General features: G+C 44.9%; 4 protein-coding genes across 4 annotated transcripts; 2 read left to right on the plus strand and 2 right to left on the minus strand.

Annotated features, from left to right (window-relative positions):
- Positions 1 to 1,160: 1,160 nt before the first annotated feature.
- On the minus strand, positions 1,161 to 3,012 carry AOL_s00043g382 (uncharacterized protein; the record flags this gene model as incomplete). The annotated part of the gene is made up of 4 exons (XM_011120868.1): positions 1,161 to 1,846; positions 1,913 to 2,034; positions 2,114 to 2,729; positions 2,982 to 3,012. 4 exons carry the CDS (start codon positions 3,010 to 3,012, stop codon positions 1,161 to 1,163), a joined length of 1,455 nt encoding a protein of 484 aa, XP_011119170.1.
- Positions 3,013 to 7,879: 4,867 nt separating this feature from the next.
- Positions 7,880 to 9,544, minus strand: AOL_s00043g383 (uncharacterized protein; the record flags this gene model as incomplete). The annotated part of the gene is made up of 1 exon (XM_011120869.1): positions 7,880 to 9,544. One exon carries the CDS (start codon positions 9,542 to 9,544, stop codon positions 7,880 to 7,882), a length of 1,665 nt encoding a protein of 554 aa, XP_011119171.1.
- Positions 9,545 to 14,558: 5,014 nt separating this feature from the next.
- AOL_s00043g384 (uncharacterized protein) lies at positions 14,559 to 14,888 on the plus strand (the record flags this gene model as incomplete). Its single annotated transcript, XM_011120870.1, has 1 exon — positions 14,559 to 14,888. One exon carries the CDS (start codon positions 14,559 to 14,561, stop codon positions 14,886 to 14,888), a length of 330 nt encoding a protein of 109 aa, XP_011119172.1.
- Positions 14,889 to 15,959: 1,071 nt separating this feature from the next.
- AOL_s00043g385 (uncharacterized protein) lies at positions 15,960 to 18,149 on the plus strand (the record flags this gene model as incomplete). The annotated part of the gene is made up of 2 exons (XM_011120871.1): positions 15,960 to 16,131; positions 16,207 to 18,149. The coding sequence occupies 2 exons, from the start codon at positions 15,960 to 15,962 to the stop codon at positions 18,147 to 18,149; spliced, it is 2,115 nt and encodes a 704-aa protein (XP_011119173.1).
- Positions 18,150 to 19,457: the final 1,308 nt, after the last annotated feature.

A 19,457-nucleotide genomic window follows, 5' to 3' on the forward strand; every position in this document is an offset into this window, starting at 1 on the left:
TAGCTCAATTACCCCAGAATTCCCAAAAATATTACCAAGGAACACGGTAACTTTTTTTTTTTTTGTTTCTTTCTTTCTTGCTTTCCCTTTCGCAAAAAAATCGTTAACGGCTGACGGGCTGTGGAGCTCTTGAACGAGCTAAAACCATTGACCAAGTACCCAAAATGCTACGATTCTATACATTCCGGCATTGGAAAGGTCTCTCTTCCTCTTCTTTTTTTTCTCTTTCCGTTTCGTAATGTTGTCTCCGGACTTTTTTTGTCTCGGGTAGGCTGCAATGTGATGTGATGAGATGCTCGCTTTGCTTCGGCTTAAGGAAACGTTCCCAAAGCGAAAGTTCACCACGTGAGCTTCAGTCTTGCGAAGTCTGGGATTACTGATAGTTAAAGTTGTCTATCCCCGGTTGTCCTTACCCAATTATGGTCCTTGCTTTTCAAATCAGTCGCAGCCTTACCTTGCTTTTGCGAGTGGGAAGCTACATAGTAAGTATACTAGTTAGTAACCACGTACCTACTTACTAATTACCTAGCTTGACCAGTTTGGGTTCTAACTTTTGTGAAGCTCGAATAGACGGCCACAGCCCGGTCCGAGCTATTTACGGAGTATTGGCCGTGGAGGTTCGAATTGAATTCGAGTTCGAGCTAAATTAGTAGACTTTGTTGGATATCGAGGCTCAACACAAACAGAAGGGTAATTTATTAGCTGGCAGGTCAGTCGGTATATTAATAGCGCTATAGCTGATAAGATAGGATCCTTGGATCCTGCGAGTCAATTTCCCGGTAGACAAATGGAATGCGGTAGTTTGGAATTGCAGTTGAAACCTGGCTATTAATACACGTCATAGAAGGGTAGTAGATCTAGGCCAAAAAGACAGAGCCAAAGAAAATAAAAATAAAAATAAAGATTTGAAAATAATTAATTCGAAAGGTAAGAAAAGATCGGAATGCGGAGATGATTAATCGGGAAAAGAAAAAAGATACAGAGAAGACAAAAAGAAAACATGCATATCGTACAGTCATCGAGGTAAAAAAAGACTACTAACAAGAAGCCTCTAAAAAGAAAAGAAAAAATTGCACATGCACAATGCGCAAGGGCAGCGGCATCTGTCGTAAATCGTCAGGGCTATCGGAATATCCCGATATTAAACATCAACGAAGTATCTAACCCCTCCTATGAGCAATTAATGTAAAAGGGCAACTTCCATCAACCGGTCCACCTTCATGCCAGTTATACTGCTCCTGGAGCTCTGCAAAGTCGTAAATACGCGTCACCTCGTGCCCAGTCTTGGTGCAAGTATGCGAAAGGTAAAACGTCGTAAAATCAATAGGGCTCTGCCATGGAAGTTCACGCCCCAGCCACATCAAATGGCTGATGGTCTCGTCCCAAATAGCGATCTCTCCGGCGGCGGCAGCGCCAACAGTGTCAGAAAATGAATGATAGGCATCGACGCCCATGGCATCGTCGATACCAAGTTCAAGGCCACCTTGAACGTGATGATAGGAATTGAAGTTAGGTGTGTACCTATGTGACGGGCGGGATGCGGTTGCCGGAGTATTATTGCCGCTGTCGGGGGCGGAAGAGGGCGAGCTGCCTGGAAACCCACTATCCACAGTCCTTGGAGTTCGGTCAACTGTGTGTAGATGGGGCTCCCGTCTACTCCGTCGAGTAGAAGTTGTGCCAGCAGAGTTAGGGGAGTTTCCACGGTCTGCCGAAAGGCTATAGATACGATTTAGGACGGTTTCTCGACTCTCGTGGTTTCCTAAAGTGTCCAGGAAACGGGTCACATCGTCGCCTTTGACCGATGCAGATTCAAGGACGCTCATTATCATATCGTTAATAACATAGTCTAGATAAGAAAGATATGTCAGTATTCAAACGATCATTGCACCAGGTTCATCTCAAGGGCCCTTACATTTGTTGTTGGGCGGTCGGATCCTCGGAAACAAGGTAGCCCAGACCTCATCCCAGCTCATATTTTTATCAAATCCAGATGGAATAGCACCATCCCTAAAATGGTTTTTCAGATGGGCATATCTAGAAACCAACAAATATCAGTAAACTTTTTTGTTTTTTTTTATCAAAAAAAGTCCGATAAATTGGATTTTTCACTCACTTGAGATCTGAAGATCGACCATGAACATGCATACAATCCGCATACTTCACCGGATCGAGTTTGAAAAACCAGCAAGCAAAGTCAGAACTGCCAGTCGCCTTAGATTTTGTCCTCGTACTGGAGGACGGTATATAATTAGGTTGATCGGTGCCTTCGTCATCTTCACCTTCATCACGATCATGATTCTGTCGAGCCCTCGAACTCTTCGAAGACCTACTAGGGCCAGCACCACTCTTCGAGTAAGTATAACTACTCTCAGAAGACCGTTGGTGATATCCTCTGCCATCGCCACTGGCCTGCCTGGCACCAGTGACCATGGAATAGCCCATGTCTACTGATGCCGGCAGGCCATAGTTAATGGCTGCCGCGGGACCACTGTGATAACTCATAACAGATTTTTTTCCAGAACAAACTGACAATGATAAATGTTCTTCAAGTTTCTTTGGAAGTGCCTGGAAATTGGCCCCGACTGTCTGTGTTACCTCAAACGATAAATCGTCTTGCGCGCTCGAAACAAGCAGAATCTTCTCAGTCCAGGGAACGATGGAGCTGTTGATATACTGCTGAAGGCCCCACGGGATGTCTTCTTGCAAGTAATTACTCTGAGCGAAAGCTGCTACAGTAGTTGAAAGATCCAAGTGCTGAAATGTATAGTCCAAAGGCAAAGAAGAACAATAGCTTGATGAAGAAATTGATTCTGCAGAATTATTTGGAAAGTTTGGATCCAATGTGGTATCTTTTAAAGCAGGTGCACTAGGTGAATATAATTCCCAAGGCTGATGTTAGTCTAAGTACAATTTTGTTCGATCAAGGCAGCGCTAATGGAGGTCCCGACCAGGCCGACATGCGCTGTGTGGTTAGGACGTACATAACACCAGCCAGGCCGAATAAGGATCCATTTTGCTCTATGTCAAGAAGGGCAAGCCAGATTACGTACCCGAAGGAGTTCACGAGTTCCAAAAAAACTCATAGTACTTTGTCCTAATTCTTGAGGATTCGACTCAGCTTACAGTGGACCGGAAATTGGACGTAAGATCTTTTAAACGATATATAGCTTGGCTTGTTCGTTTTTGAGAAAAATGACTTGAAATAGAAATGAGAATCGAATCTTCAGGTTTATACCTGCGACAACTTCACAAACTTCTTGAACGGTTGTGTGTTGTTGGCGAAAAGGCGCTCGGTTTTCCTGAAATATTAGTTAAATCATAGCTAATAAAATGAATTTAAAGCTTTTGGACTCTGGAGTATCGATATTGGCGACGACAAGATCATGAGGGAAAGAGAAGCAAGAAATGATGAGATTATATATGTATGTACTATACTCTACCATACAACAATAGTCAGTCAATAGTGGTATAAGCCCGTGAGGATTCTAGTCATACAAGAAGGAAGCGCGAGAGTTGCGTCGCCTCTGTGGGCAGGATACAACGGCTCGAGTCGAGCTCCAGCGCGGCGAGATACTTGCATATTCATCTCCACTGCCGTTGATTGTTATTTTAGTTATTGTCCAATGGGTAACCCGCACAGAAATGACTGTTTAGCGTCTGTACGGGGATTCCGTATGGAAGCAGGAAGAAAAAGCATTTTCATTTAGTCTAATGAGGCCCAGAGGCTCAGGCTCAGAAAAGGGCTCAGTGATAGCGTCCCAATGGTCACCTTCATGCTTCATATGCTGAAGGTATACGCGCACCTTATTCATTCTCAGGAACCTGAGAGCTTCTTCCTTGGCGAACAAGGATAATAGGCTTGCATCCCCCAGCCTATCAGGACGCCCGACGTTGCAAGAAAGTGGGGTCCGAGGGAGCCTGGTGCCCTTCCACCGCCCTATGGTTGGAACCATCAAGATGCCCTAATTTGATGACATCACCTAGCCTCTGGACCCTGCGGATAAGCTTATTTCTTTCGGACTATAGCTTTATTAACTAGTGTTTGTGCAGGATCTGGTTCTGTTATACTAACCTTATGACAGTTCCCAATGCAATGGTGAGGGGAGTTCAGGAAAACTTGATAGCCGGAGGCGATGATACCTAAGAAACATCAAATATGCGATACCGCCCGCGACGATCTTCCGTCGTTTTGAAGCAATTGTCGTCTCAGCTGGCCTGGTGCTTCGAAGGCTGTTAGTTTTCCCGGATGTTCCCGAGCTATAGTTCGATAGTTGTATTTAGCAAGTGCTACCGGCCGAACGTATTGAAAGTCCCTCTTCAGGATTGTGTACTTTGTTACTCCGAACCGAACAATACATAAACCCGCTTGCTTTGATTCGTGTTGCGGGATGCATCGATGGGGAGCCATCGGGGTACATGTGCATACATAATTACATACATGTTGGCCCCGCAGATGTCTCTCGTCTGTTCGCTATTCGAGATATCCTCGTGAAAATTGACCGGTTGCATTGGGGAGTTGATTGGGGTCGGATATCCAATCGTCCGGCAAATTCGAGTGTTCCGAGTTTAGGATTCTAGACCGCACAAGGCTCAAACATATTTTCATGGATCCAGTGCGCCTGAATCACACAAAAAAAAGTATGTTCCATTGATTCAACATTCAAGCTCAAAATCATACGACGTCATAGCCTGACTGTCTAGACAAAACTTATAGCTTAACCGTTACTCTGGTTAGCTTGCCATAGACCCGGTACCCGAGTGTTCGGTTTTTCAGCTCAGCCGACTAACCCGTCCAGCTGTAAAATCCACACAATCCTGAGGCAAAAAGTCTAGGATTCCACAAGATAGTAAATTGGAATTATAGGCACGTGGACGAAAGTGATGATGATGTTGATATATCCATCAGGCCGGTTTAAATTCAACCCCGAGGCTCTGTGCCCCAGCCTTTTCAAGATTATGTGCGCAAGTAAGTGTGTGTATGTATGGGATCGGGAGATCTGGGGAAGTGGGCCCTGTCGGGGTGTGCCAAGCTGCTTCAACCCTTAAAGGATGCTCGTGCTCGCCTGGAAAGAGCGGGTTCTAGACTTCTTCTACACATACCAGCCAGAAAAACTTGAAATAGCTACATGTAAGTACTTATGTTCTTACATATTAATCATTCCTGTCTCGTAAGGCAGTGCTGACCCTGTCACTTTTCCTGCTCAACCACACTTCTGGAATTCCGGAACGGCAAGAGAAACCGCATAAAAAAGGAAATACGGCATCGCTGCAGCATGTCAAGAGCCGTGGGTTGACGAGCCTAATCCTTCCCAAGTCTCTCTTGGCCGCATGCTGTAAGACACATTTAGGGAAAAATCAAGGAGCGGGCCTGGGTTAGTCTAGTCGTATTTGCAAATTGAGGATTCGCATCTTCTTTTGAGTTCGACGCATGGTTTGCAAATTCACATGGTCTCTCAGAGCAGTACGATCACGCCACAATGCAACTCTATACGAAGAATGGGAAAAACAATAATTTATTAGCAGCAAAGAAACCAGCACTCCGAGCAATCAGCTGATCGATGAGATGGAGAGATAAAAAGTACTGGGACGTGGATACTAAACTGTTGGCTATTGCAGCGCAGATCCAAGCTTCATCTGAATGACCTTGTGCATGGTTTGGGATCATCGATTATAGTAGAAGGAAGATCTAGAGCAAGCTTAAAGTTAAAAAAGGAAGAAGAAGAGGGCGCTAGAGCGCGGTTTTTGGTTGTGAGATCGTATGATATTCTTTCCTAGCCCCGGTTTCGAAGTCGTTTTGCCACAATCGAAGTGTTCGAAGGAGTACACTCTTGCATGCAACCAGCATCGTCATCGATACATCCGTGCATCTAGCGTGCAAAAACAGCCAGCCAACAAAAGACCCGCTCGGGTCACCTGGAAGGGTCCCTGGGCTTCAATTGCTTGTTAATTCAACGTTTCCCCCCACTTCCAGAATAAACAAGGCCAGCTGTAAGTCTGTAACGCAACGTATAGAATTGTTTCAAGCTCAGTGCATAGATCGTTCTAACGAGACGAGCGCGCAATACTCAGTCTCGTGCCTCAAGAAATATATGCATACTTGCTTATTTAGCAGCAGCCCAATCAGCCAATGCTCGTTGTTATCTTTGTTCACATGTTTTCCTTCAAGCGAAGGCGAACAGCGATGCAGTTATCGCGCAGAGAAGGCCCCTTGCTTTGCTGGACGCTGACGCCTGTCACGCCGTATTCCGCTGCCAATTATCTTCCGCCACTCCTTAATTGCCTTTGGTAGTTTACGAGAATAACAACCACTAACTTCTACCCACTTTTGGGAATGACTTTCATAGCATGGTCCCGTGGCACAGTATTTTTACGTTGGTAAAGCTAAAGACCTTCCGATACAACCTTTCGAAATTCCGCAACCTTTCGCCCGGCCGTCGGTTAAGTGCTATGATGCCAAAATTCTCACGTTTGTGATAAAAATTCCCGAAGTTATAAGCTACAATCCGGACTTACTGCTTCCAGGATGCGGGACAACTGGACATACAGTCAATTCTATTTTAGCTAGTTATCTCAGCTCGACACGTTTCCAACAATGATAAATAACATATTAATGGAACCGCATGCACATGTGCATACATCATTTGTCTTGACTAGATACAGGGTTTGAAGAAGCAAAGAAACTATGAGACAAAGAACGAAATCACGATAAATATTGAATACTTAAATATCAGTAACAGCGAATTTAAACACATCTAGACGTGGGGGGATTAGTCAAGTAGGTAGGATGGGAAATCTTTTAGCCTCATTCAAAGGTGGGTCTCGGGTAGTCGGGGAAGATTGAGTGCATACCCCGGAAAAAGGAATATATCATCCACGAGATTCGAAGCTTCGAGTTTTCATCTGATGTGCTGGATTCCTTGATCTCGTTGTAGGGAGCATATCTAGCTCGCGCTCGACACTCGACGACAATTTGCGAAGCATTAGATGTCGCCCGTAACAGCCATGACAGCTCCTCCCCCTCCCCCTACCCCTACCCCCTTCTTTCCCTTTTTCCTACTCCTTTCTATTTGCCTAATTATTCTATCCCCCCCTTTCTCTCTCCCTTTTTATTATGTTTTTTTTTTTTCATTAATTTTAATTTTTTCAAATTTTTTTTTTTAAAAAAAGTTGATTCGTTAATCCTGCCCTGCTTGAACCCATCCATTTATTATATTCTCAATACCTATCCATAAAACGAAAAAAAGGAATTAATGTATGAAAGAAAAGGAACTGATGATAGTATCCGGCAACTATCTCATGAGCCAAATATTTATTGTCCAGCAATGCAACGGCCGATTTGCTGTGGAACTGTGGTCCAAATCCGTGCATCCCATAAATGAAACCGCCTCAAAAGACCCTGATCCTGACAGCCAAAGGATTCATGAGCCTCCAACACTCTGTGTTGTGGGATTTGCGGGGTGACGTTGGGATGTTACACGAAGAACGTGCGGTCTGGGACTGCACGAGCGGGAACGAGTGCGACCAACCGGGCCTCAGTATGTATCGAACCGTCCTGCTAATATATATCTACTATAGCGTTATGCTTGGCCCGAAGTTCCAAGCGCTAGGCTGCGTAGATAAGTACGGTGGTATGGTGGAGTATCGAAAAGGTAGGTATGCATCTTTAGAGTCCGAATAAGGCATCTACTGGTCTAAGAACTAGAGGTCGAATGTCAGCCTAAGTTTATTACGCGTTCTATATCTAATCTAGCTAACTTGAGGCCACGGAGAAACTTACAGTAGTCTTAACGCCTTTGGTCCCCATCGCTTCTCTCCTGTCGTCTCCAAATGATGAAGACCCATCCCCTTTCGAATTTTAACTAATGCTATGGAGGCGGCCTCAGCTAGGCCACCCCGGGGATCTGTGAACCTTGTGGACAATCACAAATCCATCGCTGTTTGCTCTCGCTTTCATGTTGAAATAATATTCCCTCTCCAAAACCTCCATCGAATTTATCGAAAGCAACATATCTGCGCCAGTTGTTCGATCGCTAAAATGTATGAGATAGTAGTTCTTAAAGTCGAACTCTGTATCCGAATGTCTTTCGTCCCAAAAATAGGTATCATTGAGAGAAGAGTCGACAACTTTGATCCTTGGGTTTATTGGGTAGAACGCATGAGCATTTGTACGAATCATGCCATCGATTTGCATATCCTCGGCCAACGACATATCCGCATGTCCATCGTACTCAAGGTACATCGCAACAGGATTCGCAATACTATCTCCATCTGGTATCAGGCTGCATTCTTCATTGTAGTTATAGCTTGTGTTTTCCGCAGGTGTGATGTAGTCATAGTTGGGATCGTACCGAGAGCCTGCGTTCGACGAGGAGTCCCGAGTTGATCGGCCACGTACTGGAGAAGATGAACCGATATAACTAACTGGATAGTTGTGAGCAGAACTAGAGTGTCTCCTGGCGCGAGTCAAAGAGACAGAGGATCGGCGGCGACCTTCTCCCGCTCCAGACCGATACCGTGCCGAATCGGGGCTGAGTAATGCCGAGTCTCGTCGGCTCGCTGTTGTAGGTGGATGCACCGTCATCGTTGAAGTGTAGTATTGTCGGGCCATGTCAAGCAACCTTTCATCTCTATCCTTCATACCTGGCAGATCAATTCCTGGGAAAAGAACGTACCAAACGGCATCGTAGTTCATCCGGTGCTTGAGTGTCGAAGGGAGGCCGTTTGGGAAATGTTTGGGCAAATGCACATGCTTCAGGTGATGCGCTTCTTTTCTAATGTCTCCACACGAGTGGTATTTGACTGGATCGTATAACCAGAACCAACAAGCATAATATTTTTTTCCATCGCTGGCTGGTGGCTCAATCGGTTGTGGTAGGGAAGGAGGCTCTCCATCGTCGCCACCAGGCCTTCCGCGGCCTCCTGGTGGGAAATCACCATATTTGTCTCGTGTTCCATACCCCTGTCGGTTTCGGCGTACAGACTTGTCGCTTTGGCGAGAGACACCAGAAGAACCAGCGGAGTCGCCTTGCGAAGGAGCAGTCTTATATATCGCTACGGAGCTGTCCCACTCAGAAAAATTCAGAGGCACAGCAAGATCTGACAAAGGCGGGCCGGAATAATGATTATCGAACCCTTCTGCAGAGAAGTCTTTGTTGAATGAATCCCGAGGCCTCCCGAAGCTAGGAACTTTAGCCAAGGCCAAATTTTCGAGGCGATTCTCGAGACCCTCCTCGTTCTGCCATCTTTCAAAGCCAGAGTGTGAAATTGACTCCGAATTCCTGCGAGATCGAGATTTGCGAGATTTGCGAGGTGAAGAATTATATTCTTCTGGGGGGCCGGAAGTTTTAAAAGAAGGAGAAGGAAGAGAGGTGAGGGGAAATTCGGAAGAATTAGAAATTGACAAACGACCCGTTTGGTCGGAACACTTATATGGGCGCTGAACCCTGCGGCTGAGTGCTGTAGACTCCAGTTCAGAGGCTAGTCGGAGGCGGGACGAGCGACTGTCTGCCTGAAAGAGGTTCGCCGGAGAAACGATCAAAGCCATTTTCCTTTTGAGATATTTTGATATTTTTCAATGATATTTTTTTTGGTTCTTTATTTTTGATATTTCTTGATGATTCTGCAAATGACAGATGCTGTTTTTATATATCTCCACTCTATAATATCGATTGTGATTTATAAGTAGCGACTCAGGTGCTTTGTCTGCCAGTATGCTATGATCCTTAACGAAGCTATAAAAAGAAGGCCCATGTCAGAACAAACACCAAAGCAGAATCGGAGTACGTACGACATGAATTGTTACTAGAAGTGCTCACCTTTCTTGGACGGGTCCTATTTAGAGTCCATGCTATCGAAATATTTTTAAATACCACATCGAGACATACAGACTTGATGCGATGATATAAATACTTTGTTTCATTAAGAAGAAGAAAACCGAAGGGAAGTATATTCCTTCCAAACCCATGGCAACTTGAGCCTGGCCTAGCACTGCACCGCAGGCAAATAATTAATTCAAACTGGCTATTCAGATCCACCGGCTAGCTAGCCATATGCAGATGTTCCTACGCCGCAGGGCGAGGATGGAAGGTACGGCTCTATCGTATCTAAGTTAATTACCACGGGCCAGTCGCTAGAATAGACGTGCTTCTCTTTCTCACAATTACGAACTTTTTTTTTTTGATGTGGAAACAACCAAAGGCAGGGGCTTGGTTAGCCTCCCCATGCAATCGAGTCGAACCACCCGCCCACCCATATGAGCCCCTCAAGTGTTAGTCTGCTGCAGCGCTACTGATTAAAGATGTTGAAGCCCCTTGAGCAGTCACTGGTACCTATTCGTTATTCATTTTAGCTATTCCATTTGTACCTATAGCCTGTACACCCTCGTCAGGAACTTAGCTCTAGTGATCGTACGGCACGAGCCCCAAACGTATTACCCCACCTTCGGCCATAACATGGTCAGTTAAATTTTCTTTTTCCAATATTCTTTTTTTGTCCCTGTGGTTTTCTAGTGAGGATTTTAAATCTGCATCCGCCATTGCATTGTTTCCTTACTTGTGATCAAAGAAAAATAAGAAAAAACGGAAATGAAGAAAAAACGCCTTCTCAACTCCTGTGCGGTTAACTAGCACTATATGGTGGCAGTCCCGTGGTTACGAGCAAGGTTAACCACATAAGAATCTTGCTTATTCGATCCGCCAAAAGCTTCTGTCGACATCGTATATCCCTATTCGCCAGCCATCATGTTGAGACACTGCATTAGATCCCCGGGCGGATTAGGAGAGCCATTTCAACATAACCCCGCCAAGGCATACGGGAACTCTATGGCGTATACGACATTAGGACCATCGGTCAGGATCAAAACAAATGTCCGTCGTCTCCCGACTAGCCTTCCGCCGACAATGTTGTAGTGAATCAAACTCAAATCATCCACATCCATCGGCCGACGAGTTGCGCCGATTCACCAATTACAATGCAATACGGATGAGACCCATAATACAAGTACCAAACGTCCAAAAAAAAGAACACATTCCCTACGAGGCCATGGGTGTGTATAGTGCGGCTCCACGAACTATTGGTGAAAGATTCAAGAATGTGAGACACGTAGCGCGAACTCCTCTCGTTGTTCGTTCGGGGCCAGCCTCCACTGCAGGTGGCCTTACTAATGTGAGGAACGCGGGTGAAAGTCGACTTATGAATTACCGCCACACCTTCTCTAGCGCTCGATGCGGGAACGAGGTCGGGATAGCCAAGTTCGAGAATAAGCAAGAACTCCTAACCCCTCCAGCAGACTGATATATACAGCAGATACTCCACGTATAACCGCCAACCCTGGCTGAGTATACGAAGGTACCCGATCACTAACTCCGCCTATCCCCAACAGTATAGGACTCTGCAGAAACTAGAACCTAGTCAAACATCAAACACGAGCGAAACACAGGGCCGTGTTCGCTTTGTGATATCCTTGCGGAATAGGTATATGAATTTGTGATATAATTGATATCCACTGCATTCACTAGAATTTGCTTCTACTGTAGGGAGCTCGAGCTGCAAAGCTCTCGTCTTCCAAAACAAATCGTGAAGCTGACCCTTTCAGACTCCCACATGCAAGGCTGTGCAAGCTGCTGTGCGCGGATCATACATCTAAGTACCACCTACATTGTCGGGTCTCTCGACAAGGGTCGATGCTTGAGGGAATCCCGAGGTCCACAATCATAGAACTCTAACTTCCTTCTTTCCTGAAGAGATTGCAAGAGTCGCCAATTTTGACCAGCGTAACGACAAATGATAGGCTATGACAAGAAACCCAGGCGGGTTTTCAAGCCCAGGATCCGTTTTTTAGACACCAAGCATGTACTGCAGATCCCGTAACTACTTTAGACCTTCCGAGTTGATGTGTCTCGCTTCCCACTATAAGGTTTCTGGACCTCTTGTTCCTTGGCGGGACGACTGTACCGCTACTCCGCCATCATTTGATCAAGATATGATAAAGAAAAAAATAAGAAAACATTTTATTTGATAGACGCTGGTGACGCTCCTACGCCTTAGTGCCATCAGAAAGAAGAAAACATACATATCCGAAAAGAGGGGCTTTCAGCGACAGGAGTCGATAGACGGCCAGGCGTGCCGCGAAAATGCATATACTAGCTCAAGTTAATTATCATGTACTTACAAGTACTTATTGCTAAAATTGTACAAACAGCGCAATTGATTCCTTCTCCAAGGATTGATAGGCAGTCACCTATATACTTCAACCATAATACAAGAATATTGTGTGTTTTTTTGGTTTCTTTTCGCATTGCGTCTATGCAGATTGAGGTGATTTGTCGTATTAATATTCCGAATCCCAGGGCGGCAATGGTCACCGGATTAGACAACCAGATAATCAGTTTATAGAGTTCCCGAGCATCACTTCATGTCTATGCAGGATTCCTTCAAGGTACCCAAGGTAGTGAATTGCTTTTATCTGCACGCCTTGTGGATATTTAGCGTCTAGGACTACTTACTTAATATCACGAAGAAAAATCTGGTTCGGGCCCCTGTCGATGCACACATCCATTTGCAATATTTGAAAAAGAAAATACAAAAATAAATTCTTCAAGTATGCCAAAGGTACAGTGTATACATTGGCAGTCAATCGATGGGAATTCGATGTATCGACAAGGGTGGAAGGTCTGAATCACATCCACCTGGTTGGTGCGCTGGTGCGCTGGCACAATGCATCCTAAGTTCAGGGGTTCCCCAATGCAGCCGCATTGTTTATGTATATATCGAAATTTCCACAGCAAATTTACTGCCTCGGGCGTAGCTTAGGGCACTAAGGAGGAAGCATGTCAGCCATTGGACACGTCAAGCGACACACACACTAGTTATAATATCGGCATCTATACATAACATCTGCCTACTTTGGGTGCCATCACGGGGAAAACTTGATTCCTACTTTTCTTCAGCTCGATTTAGCTCTAGCCCTCTCCGAGACCGATGAGGTTGACAAGCTCTGGGGGCAGCCTTATCGGATTCAACATCGTCTTGCGGCGGCCCCACTCTCCAGGTCTGGGTACGAGACAGGGCCTCACTGTAGTAACTAATTACTCAGCATCAGAAAGGATTCCACCAATATCCTGCCCGACGCATCGATTGATATCATGGTGTGGACAATTTACATTAATTTATCACAAACCATTTTTCCCGATTTGTGTTAACATAGCTTTACTGTGCCGTTACAATACTTATCTCACGGCGGGGTGAGCTCATGGTATCGACAGCTAAGCCGACCCGCAATCAAAGGTTAATTCAGCCGAAAGGAATACACAAATAGCTTTGGCCAAGAATTACCGAAATGTTTAGCTTGACTCACGATCAAAGCTGACTTAGCAATTAAGCTCAACAAAATGAAACTGATTCCTGTTTGTTTCTGACTTTGAATTCTGCAACAAGCATACAATGCGGAAATGCAAACCTTGCCGACTGCAGACCAGTTGGGCTCAATCGAGGTTTCCTCATATGACTCTTGCCCCAGCCCCAATCAGCAGCCACAGCCTGTGCACAAAAAATGTCTTGGAACCTCTTTCCATTTGAAGCAGAACTGGTTCCATCAGGCATAACGTTACACACTCGAGTACTTTGGTTCGTATACTATGCTATGGAAGCCCTCGCAGTGTACAGCCAGCGATTCAACCGTACCATCTACAAGCTTGAAAAAACCCCTCGCGCCTCGTAAAACGAGGCTCTGTTAAACTATCCTACGTCTACGCCAGATGGCATCTGTTTAATTACAGTACCGCCCTTTAAACTATTTTTTGACCTGCATATGCGCCTGCACATCATCGCCAACGGATCATTCAGCCCTAGACACTGGATCTGGAAAAGTTGGTACCCTCGCACTTGCACAACGCAGCCTTCGCGTTCGTTTGCAGTTGTCACTATGGCCGCTTCGAATTCGTTGTCGGTTGATCAGAATACTCGGACACAGTCGGTTCCATACCACCAGATTCGCGCATTGTATGACGAGGTAGGACATTACTCCGATAGTGCGGCGGGAATGTATCATCAAATTTGTCTCGGATATCTCCTGATCGCTTGTATTTGTGTTTATGTTCCGTCTGTTCCCCGAGGAATTCGTATGTTGTATACGTAGGTGCTGACAAAACGCATGCATGCATCTTTTTAGGAATCAATCACCGTATACCAGGCGTACAACGACAAGATAGCAAATGCTGCTGTTCACAACCAGACACTCGCAGTTCCTGGATGGAGTTGTGAGAGGATGACTTGGATCAAACCGAGTTGGTCATGGATGATGTATGTAGTACATGTACATATTTAATTACATGTACCCTTCTGCCGCTGCAATCCAAAAACTAAACCGGGACGAAATGACTGTTGCCCAGATCGGGATATATGATCAAGGTCGCCTCGGTTGTTAGTTGGGTTATAATTACTCAAACATACTGACACGTTTATATACATCTAGGTATCGCTCTGGGTTCTCTCATAAGGACAAGAACCAGTCGCGGATCCTCGCGATTCGGATGTCTCATTCTAGTTTTGAAACTATCCTAATGCAATCTTCACTATCTAATTCGTCGCAAGGGAAACAACCTGTAAGAGTTCAGTGGGATCCGGAACGGTCGCCTTCCACGAAGACAAAGCTTCCATATCGAAGTATACAAATCGGCATTGGGAGAAGTGTAGCCGAAACCTGGGCCAAGGAGATGATCCTGGGTATTGAGGATGTAACTGAGAAAGCGAGGCGAATGTATGACGACGTTGAAGCTGGAATGGGAGAGAAAGAGCTGGGAGAGAAATACATCAATGAGTTTATCTACGATCCCGAAAACGAGGAGGTCAGAAAAGTTATTCGATTGGATGCAAAAGAGGAGGATACGTAAACAACAGCATCATCAGATGATGCGAACTTTTTTTATATTCTATTTATTCTACATTATCATTAGTAACAAGTCAATACAATAGGTTCTCAGACTTCTGTGCATATATCATGCATGTTGGTCAATTAAAAAGCGGTATGTCACTAGCAAATACATTTGAACCGATATAATTTATATCTCAATGCAATAGAGCTTGGCGTTAATATGAATCGAATGCCTTCACGGGGCCCATGATCTCATTGTACTGCTAACCATTTGCAAATCCTCCAAGACACATGACATTATGGTGTATACGTAATCACCAGCATGGTACCCGTAAAGGGTGTTCACCACTACTATACTAGCGCCCGCGACTTAGGAACAACTGTTCCTCGATATATCTTTTTCTTCTTCTTCTTCTTAAACTTTACAGAGTTCTTCGGGCCAATCAAATATAAAAGGTAAAATCACAACTTGAATGCTAGGACGAGGTTTGTCGTCAGGACATGGTTGGCATGTCCAGCCCAGGAACCATGTCATGTAGGCATGAGCGAGCCAACCATCCCTATCGGGCCCTTGACGAATGGCCCCAGCCAATCAGAACGGCAAACTGATAACTGAATTTGGGCGAGACCCCAGGATTAAAATAACACACACAACACAGATTGACGCGAGATTTAATAACATGTTAGTCATAATCTGGGGGGCGGGCACAGACTCCGCAGTTACAGGCCTGAGTCCCACGTTGGTATCGATATTGAGGTAATATAGCATCCCTCATCTACGCCCTGTGAATTGCCAGTAAATTGCCGGTAATATAATATTATAATGCCAACAATTTTGTGTTGGGTTCGATTGGAAAGAGCTACTTCCAGCTGATACCTGCTTGAACCACCTCCGCATAATAATTAACCTCAATCGTAGATATATCATCATCTCATCTCATCTCATCTCATCTCATGCTTCTCCTTACGCTAAAGCCTTCATCGATCTTCCTTTACGCCACCGTATTCATCTATATTGCAACTGCATCTAGTTATTTGGCTTCTTTATCTTTGTGCGACCAAGGCTTTGTCAGGCCCTCGGGATTTCGATATGGATGCACCCAATGACCAATCAGCAGGGCGCTCAGACCCGCCTTCGGCACCAATTGATACTTCCGAGCTACTTCAGGAAGCCAGTCGCAGGCTAAATGTCGTACCTATCCCGGGCTCTGTTGCTACGAATAATATTGACGCCGTTCTCGAGGGCCACAGCCTCATGACAAGTACGTAGTGCTACCTTTTAAACAGGGGCAGTATAATTATCTGCCAGGTGCTGACTGACATGATACTACATATAGCGAAACAAGCCTATGATCTCCTTAGAGACTTGGGTGTACCTCGCGATGTCATCCTTAGTATATCTCAATACGGCCAGGATCAGTCAAGAGAAGACAATGACGGCCGAACCCAGCAACTTCCCCAGCAGGAGAAAGATGTTCAAGATCTCGTTTCTCTATTGTTTCAAAAAGGGTGGGAACGAAAGTACCCCCATTATGTCGCCGACACATCTCAGTCTCGACCTCCCAATCCAAGTCTTATGCCAATGATTAACCCAGTTCATTACAACGATCTTGACTCTAATATATTGAGATATGCGCCTCATCTACGCCCGGAAAACATTATCCCGCCAATGGCAGGACTTTTAAGACAGAATCCTCAGACTCTACAGGTTTCAAGGAAATCCGATGCCAAAGACTTCAAGGATAGAGATCCTAGCATCGTGATAGTCTATATTGTCGGCCCTCCGGGCTCGGGAAAAACGGAAGTCGCCAAAGCAATATGCGGAAGATTTAACTTTCACTATCTTGGTGTTGCGGAGATTCTCCAGCAGGAGCGCGAGGATCCTGAAAGCCCCTATCGTGATATTTTGAATGATATGCTTCCCAAAGGCCTTCTCGGGCCCTACAAGATGGTTCCCTCGATGTTGATTTCTGAGATAGTCAAAGAAATGTCTCAGGGCTTCAAACAAGTTTTTGTCATCGATGGGTTTCCGCGAGGTCTTGACCGTGCCCAATATTTTGAAAGCGTCCTTCAACCATGCGACCAGGTCATAGAATTCTTGTGCGACGACGAAATTGCATTTAATCGGATGATGTCAGATGCTAGATCCCGGATGATTGAGCCTAATCTAGAAGAACTAGCTGAAACATTCAATACCCGCCTCAAAAAACATCGCAAAGAGGTTGCAATCGTCACTCATTATTATCGACAGCTTGGGAAAGTTATGAGCGTCGATGCAGAGGTTCCTTTTAGCAAAGTTATGAAACAAATGGAGCTCAAGTTGAAAGATCTCGTCATCGATGGGTATGTGGGAAACAGAAAGGAAACTGTGGACGAAAGGAACCAAAAGGCCTGGCAAGAGATGAAAAAGATGGTTGAACAACAGTTCATGAACCGCGCCTACTCACTCACAGCCCTGGCAGCTAGGGAAGGGTATGATCCTACAATTGATGATTCTGGTGCCGATGAAGAAATGGATGATGTTGAGGAAGAAGATGAGAGGGATAGGACAGATGACGAAGAAAAAGAAGAAGAAGAAGAAGAAGTCGGAGCGGGTTCACTGAACCAAAATCAGAACGATGTTCGTTTCCAACAAGCGAGCAAGCCAGCGATGGCTCTTCAAGTCGTCCCACCTCATATACCTCCTCAAACTGCCATTTCTCGACAACCAGATTACTCGGAATCGCCACAGATGAATGATGGTACTAATAAAGGAATTCAAGGCGTCCGACAATATTCTACTTTTAACCAAACGAAGGTTTTGGAGAAAGCCGACAAAACTCCGGAGAATAACGGCTATCACATGGGCGGTAAAGCGAACGATGGTGCTTCATATACTACTAATCATTCGTCGGATGAACTAGAAAGTGATAGTAGCATGCGCACTAAGAATGCAGGGAAGACACCAGGTCCAAAGCAGACGCAAAATCCGAACCGAAACTCTTGGCCATCAGGCGAACCCCTTCCACCGAATCTCGAAGATTTGAAGCCTTGTTCCCCTGAACGGATAACTACCCCGACTTCATCTAGCTTTGCCAAACGCCTAAAATCCATTCGGCGGAAAATATCAGGCACACTTTCAAGTGGTTCGGAATCCGGTGCATCAGCTCGCGAAAAACTCAAGGCAAAGCTCTCATTGACTTCCTTGAGACGAAGGAAGAAGCGCGCTGAGGGCGAGGAGAGTGAGGAAGAATCAGAGGGGTTGGGGGGGATGAATGCGGGTGATAGTACCAGTTGTTAAAAGTGCTTGTGCTACGATACATCGCGGGCATCAAAAAGTTGTGGAATGTTGGTTTTTGATTTTCACTTCCTTAATAACATCTGCGCTGTTTCACTTTCTTAGGGTAGTCTCAAGCGGCTGGGGCTCTACCGTTTTAACTCCTAATACTTCGAGAGTGTCTAGTTTCATGTTTATACCTTTGCAGTTGTCTTTGCTAGCGGGACGGAGTGATAGTTTCGCATGTCTTTGATTGATGACGTATTCCTGGGGAGAAATGACGATTGAATGCAGATTCTCTGCACGTCACGATCGATTCCAAGGGACTTTTTTTTCAACTTGGGGGGGCAATTTGCAGATCTAGGAATCTGTCAATCTGTTCAATTTTTCGAATCGATAAGAGGCAATGTGGAATTAGTCTTTTGTTATTGCATTCAATCGATATTATACGTATACTTGCACTGCAAAAAATATATTAAAAAAAAAAACCATTTTTGAATCACAGCACAATTATAGGGGGTCAATCTCAGATAGTTTGGAAACCAAGGGTTAGAGGATATTGCGAGAAGATCAGCTTGTATTTCTTTTGCACTGCTATCTCGACGTCATCATCGTATGATATAATCTAGAACGTCTGCACAGGTTCGGAAATGACCAGGTCACATGACCATTTTGAAGGTCAAAACAGGGGTAACGGTAAAAATCTATGAAAATCTCTTCATTTATCGGCGTATTCATTAATCTCGGAGCCAGATGGCGAGATAACTCGCATACTTAGTACTTATCTTTGTAGAATTTGGCGGGGTATTTAAAAAGTTAATTTTTCAATGTGAGGAAGTTAATGGGAGGTTAAAATCGTGATGTTTTTTGTTTTTTTTGTGGTGCTGTGTGGTGTGCGGTGTACTACGTATGTGCGTGGCACAGAAACCCGTTGTAATTTTACCACTGGGTGGCACGAAGTTGCGCTTTTGCCTTTTCTCTCATCTCATAGGAGGCATGTTTTTTTTCCCTTCCAAAATGCAGGCGCCTATTGGTGCCATTTTTAGCGTCGAGGACTGTCAACCCCTATGGGGAGAAGGCCAAAGATTACTCTGGGTTCGGATCAAACCGATAAGTAAATGTCGAACTATAGCTAGCTGGCCAAAATACAAAATTGGAGGTTTAAGAAGTTATATTCGATAGTATATATCATCACTATTGTAATTTCGGGTTCTATAATTTCTACGGTGTTTGTTCGGATTTGAATGAAAATATCATTGGCGATAGTGACAGAGGGACAAAAGTGTAATTTAAAAAGGGGGGGTTTGAAGAAGTGAAGGGAAAAAAGGCCCT

This window comes from Orbilia oligospora, assembly GCF_000225545.1.
Source record: "Orbilia oligospora ATCC 24927 unplaced genomic scaffold scaffold00043, whole genome shotgun sequence".
Taxonomy (NCBI): Eukaryota; Fungi; Ascomycota; class Orbiliomycetes; order Orbiliales; family Orbiliaceae; genus Orbilia; species Orbilia oligospora.